Source organism: Scardinius erythrophthalmus, assembly GCF_964197995.2.
Source record: "Scardinius erythrophthalmus genome assembly, chromosome: 24".
NCBI classification, from domain to species: Eukaryota; Metazoa; Chordata; class Actinopteri; order Cypriniformes; family Leuciscidae; genus Scardinius; species Scardinius erythrophthalmus.
The window spans coordinates 18,203,712-18,207,112 of NC_138244.1; the positions used below are offsets into that span (position 1 = coordinate 18,203,712).

Below are 3,401 nucleotides of genomic sequence, written 5' to 3' on the forward strand. Positions count from 1 at the left end.
TACTAATTAACTATGTGTAATTATTTAACAGCCGTTTGTAAGCACGCATTGTTATTAATCGCACCGCGAATACGTTTTCATCATTATGCCATGACAACATTTTGTTTCCATCTATTCAATTTCTACCAGATTTTTCAAATAATCCGCGTAAATTGAAACTTTCATTAAAACAATTAAGGCTTAAAAATTAAGTGTTTTAGCGTGATTATAGTTAACGTGATTTCATAAAATATATGGCCATCGCCTGACTGTAGTAAAAGACCATCCGTGGAACATTTTCTAGATGCTAATAAACATATGCTTATGGGCTAAATTACACATGTATGACTCCCTTGGCTCATTATAATGACGAGGCGCTCTGGTTAGTCGTGTGGAAACGGCTGGGAAAAAAATGTGTCGCTACACGGTTTAATTTGCCCTCCACATGTTTACGTTGGGATGCAATTGACATTTTCGCTCTAAGGAGGCATAACAAAGCAGGCAGAAGTCATACGAACTGTGTCATGACAGCAAGACAAGCAAAAAGTAACTGTGACGATACAATGCAAACTGCATGCAAGTTCCAGCCAATTTCCATGTCAAACATCCCATTGCTCAGTAGCTCCATTTGTACGTGTGAATTGTAGACCAAGCACCCTACGAAGCGCGCAGAAAGGTTCACACACATACCTTCACACACTGTTACCGGGTGCCATCGCAGTTCAATTCCGGTTGCCGAGCCTTTTCACCCCTTTGCTCTGTCTTCAAATGGAAATGATTTCTATTGGCCCAAGGTGTCCATGTAAATAGGTGTAAATGAAACCAGATTATGCCTTTCTCCCAGCCCCCCTCCTCCCAAGGCGATTGTCATGTGATAGCAAAGAAGTGGCACATTAATGAAGCGCCTCTACAGGGGTCTTTTCTGCCCATGTCGCCACATAAAACTATCAGATGGTTAGAGGAAGGACATGGAGGCAGCCACTTAGCTCTTAGTCTTATCAAGAAAGAAGGAGAGAGAAAGAGAGAGAGAGGATCGGGTCCATTCAAGCTGCCCTGGGAAGAAGGAAACCTTACTTCTTGTTTCTTGAGCTCACAGCTCCAAGGAAGTGAACTTGCAGGACGAGTCTCAGCTCTCTTAACAGAAAAAAAACTTATAAAACACAACTGAGGACAGACATCCAGCTGAATTCCGACACAGAATTTTGGACAGGATGCCTAGACCCGGGAGAAACACTTACAGCGACCAGAAGCCGCCATACTCCTACATTTCCCTCACCGCTATGGCCATCCAGAGTTGTCCGGAGAAGATGCTTCCTCTCAGCGAGATCTACAAGTTTATCATGGACCGCTTTCCTTATTACCGGGAAAACACCCAGCGCTGGCAGAACTCCCTGCGCCACAACCTCTCCTTCAACGACTGCTTCATTAAAATACCCCGACGCCCGGACCAGCCCGGGAAGGGCAGCTTCTGGGCGCTACACCCCAGCTGCGGCGACATGTTTGAGAACGGGAGTTTCCTGCGACGCCGCAAACGTTTCAAGGTGATGACATCAGAGCACCTGGCACCCAGCAAGCCCTCGGACGCTGCCCACTACCTCCAGCAGCACGCCAAGATCCGGCTCAGCGCCCTGGGAACCCACCTCCCCCAGATGTCCAGCTACAACCTGGGAGTGTCCCAGCCGTCCACGTTCAAGCACCCGTTCGCCATAGAGAACATCATCGCCCGAGAGTATAAAGTGCCAGGAGGTCTGGCGTTCTCCACCGGGTACCCTCTGCACAACCAGCTGACCACAGCCTGGCCCCATATGTACAGCACTAGCATGATGGACAGCGCTGCGCCCATCTCCATGACCAGCGATTACAGTGCCTACGGTGTGCCCATCAAGTCGCTCTGCCACGGCGGACAGACCTTACCGGCGATCCCCGTCCCGATCAAGCCCACCCCGGCGGCGTTGCCTCACCACATCCCCGCTTTCCTATCGAACTCTCCCCAGTCGCTGAGCCCGACGTCCCCGCAGACAGCGACCAGCCAAAGCAGCCCAGCCACCCCGAGCGAGACTCTGACGGGTCCCGCGACGCTGCAGTCGGTCGCTGTGCACTGACACCCGCGAACGTGGGGCCTCTCCCCGGTCGACACCTGTACTCCAAAGTTGAATTTTAATAAGAGACCTTGAAAAAAAACACTGGCTATACAATCAAGGCAAGAGCTATCTATGTTGCAGTGATGTTAATTTATGTGTATATGTGTTGAGATTTTTAAGTGTTGCTTTCGATGAGTCCAATCACATGGATCGACACGGATATCGTATTGTAAAATGGAGAGTTTTTACATTTTAAATATCCAGAATTTTTACGTGTTTATTCGAACGGGGTTTGAACTGCTGACAAATTCCAAGCACTGCGATCTGCTTCATGTTTGAATCGCGCAAGGCAAAGCGCTCGTCGTTTTTACAGGTTATAATCGTTATCGCGCTGAAATAAATTGTAAGTTGGAATGCTCACTACTTTCGTGTAGTCATGCAACTAAATTTCCTAGACGACTAAACTTGTCTCAGTCTGCAAACCAAATACTATCCTACTTGATCTAAAAACACACACACATACACACAGTACCATGGCAAACTTGAAAAAAAAAAGAAAAAAAAAGAAGTTTAAATAGTTTTAAAGCATAGGGTCACCAAGAAGTAAATATGTGAATAATTGCAAATAAGTGATATTGAATTGTGTCAAATGCACTTTTTAGTTTAGATGTTTTACATTCTATTTTGCAGGAAATGTTTTTGTGAGCGTTTAATTTAAAGCCGTGGTGACCATGTGTATTAAAATGCCGTACATTTGTACTTTTTGTTGAGATATAAAGCATGCCTTTTTCCAAGACTTTGTGTTGTTCAAGCATGCGTGCTTTTAAAAGATGTGCAAAAACGTCTGCATTAAATTATAAACTTGGTCATCAGAATATTTTTTCATTAAAATTGTGTAAACCTAAATAATTGCTTTTGTATTTGTTTGTGCATTTAGCTTATCGGTTTCTCTTTATTCACAGGCAGCCAGATTACTTACTCATGTACACTCCTATGTAAAAACAATTACAAAAACATTATAATTATTATTATTAGAGAATAATGCTGAAATACAAACATTATAATTAAAAGATACAGCACTGCTGTTTGCTGGTGTAAATCTAGTTTAACTTTTCATTTAATGTTAAAAATAAGGTTATAATATTTTCTTTATTGGCTTTTTATTTATTATAGAATAAACGTGTACATTATAGGATATATTGTCTGAACATCTTTATTGGTATAAATTCGCTCATCGGATCAGGCAAGGTGAGCGCTGCTTTTCTTCGAGGAAAAGCACAAGCGGCGGATTGGAATAAATGAATGAAGCTCTTGATTAGGATGCATGAAGTTACTGTGCCG

At 43.7% G+C, this 3,401-nt stretch overlaps 1 protein-coding gene across 1 annotated transcript; it reads left to right on the top strand.

Annotated features, from left to right (window-relative positions):
- Positions 1-1,190: 1,190 nt before the first annotated feature.
- On the top strand, positions 1,191-2,081 carry foxb1a (forkhead box B1a; the record flags this gene model as incomplete). Its single annotated transcript, XM_081355613.1, has 1 exon — positions 1,191-2,081. The coding sequence occupies one exon, from the start codon at positions 1,191-1,193 to the stop codon at positions 2,079-2,081; it is 891 nt and encodes a 296-aa protein (XP_081211739.1).
- Positions 2,082-3,401: the final 1,320 nt, after the last annotated feature.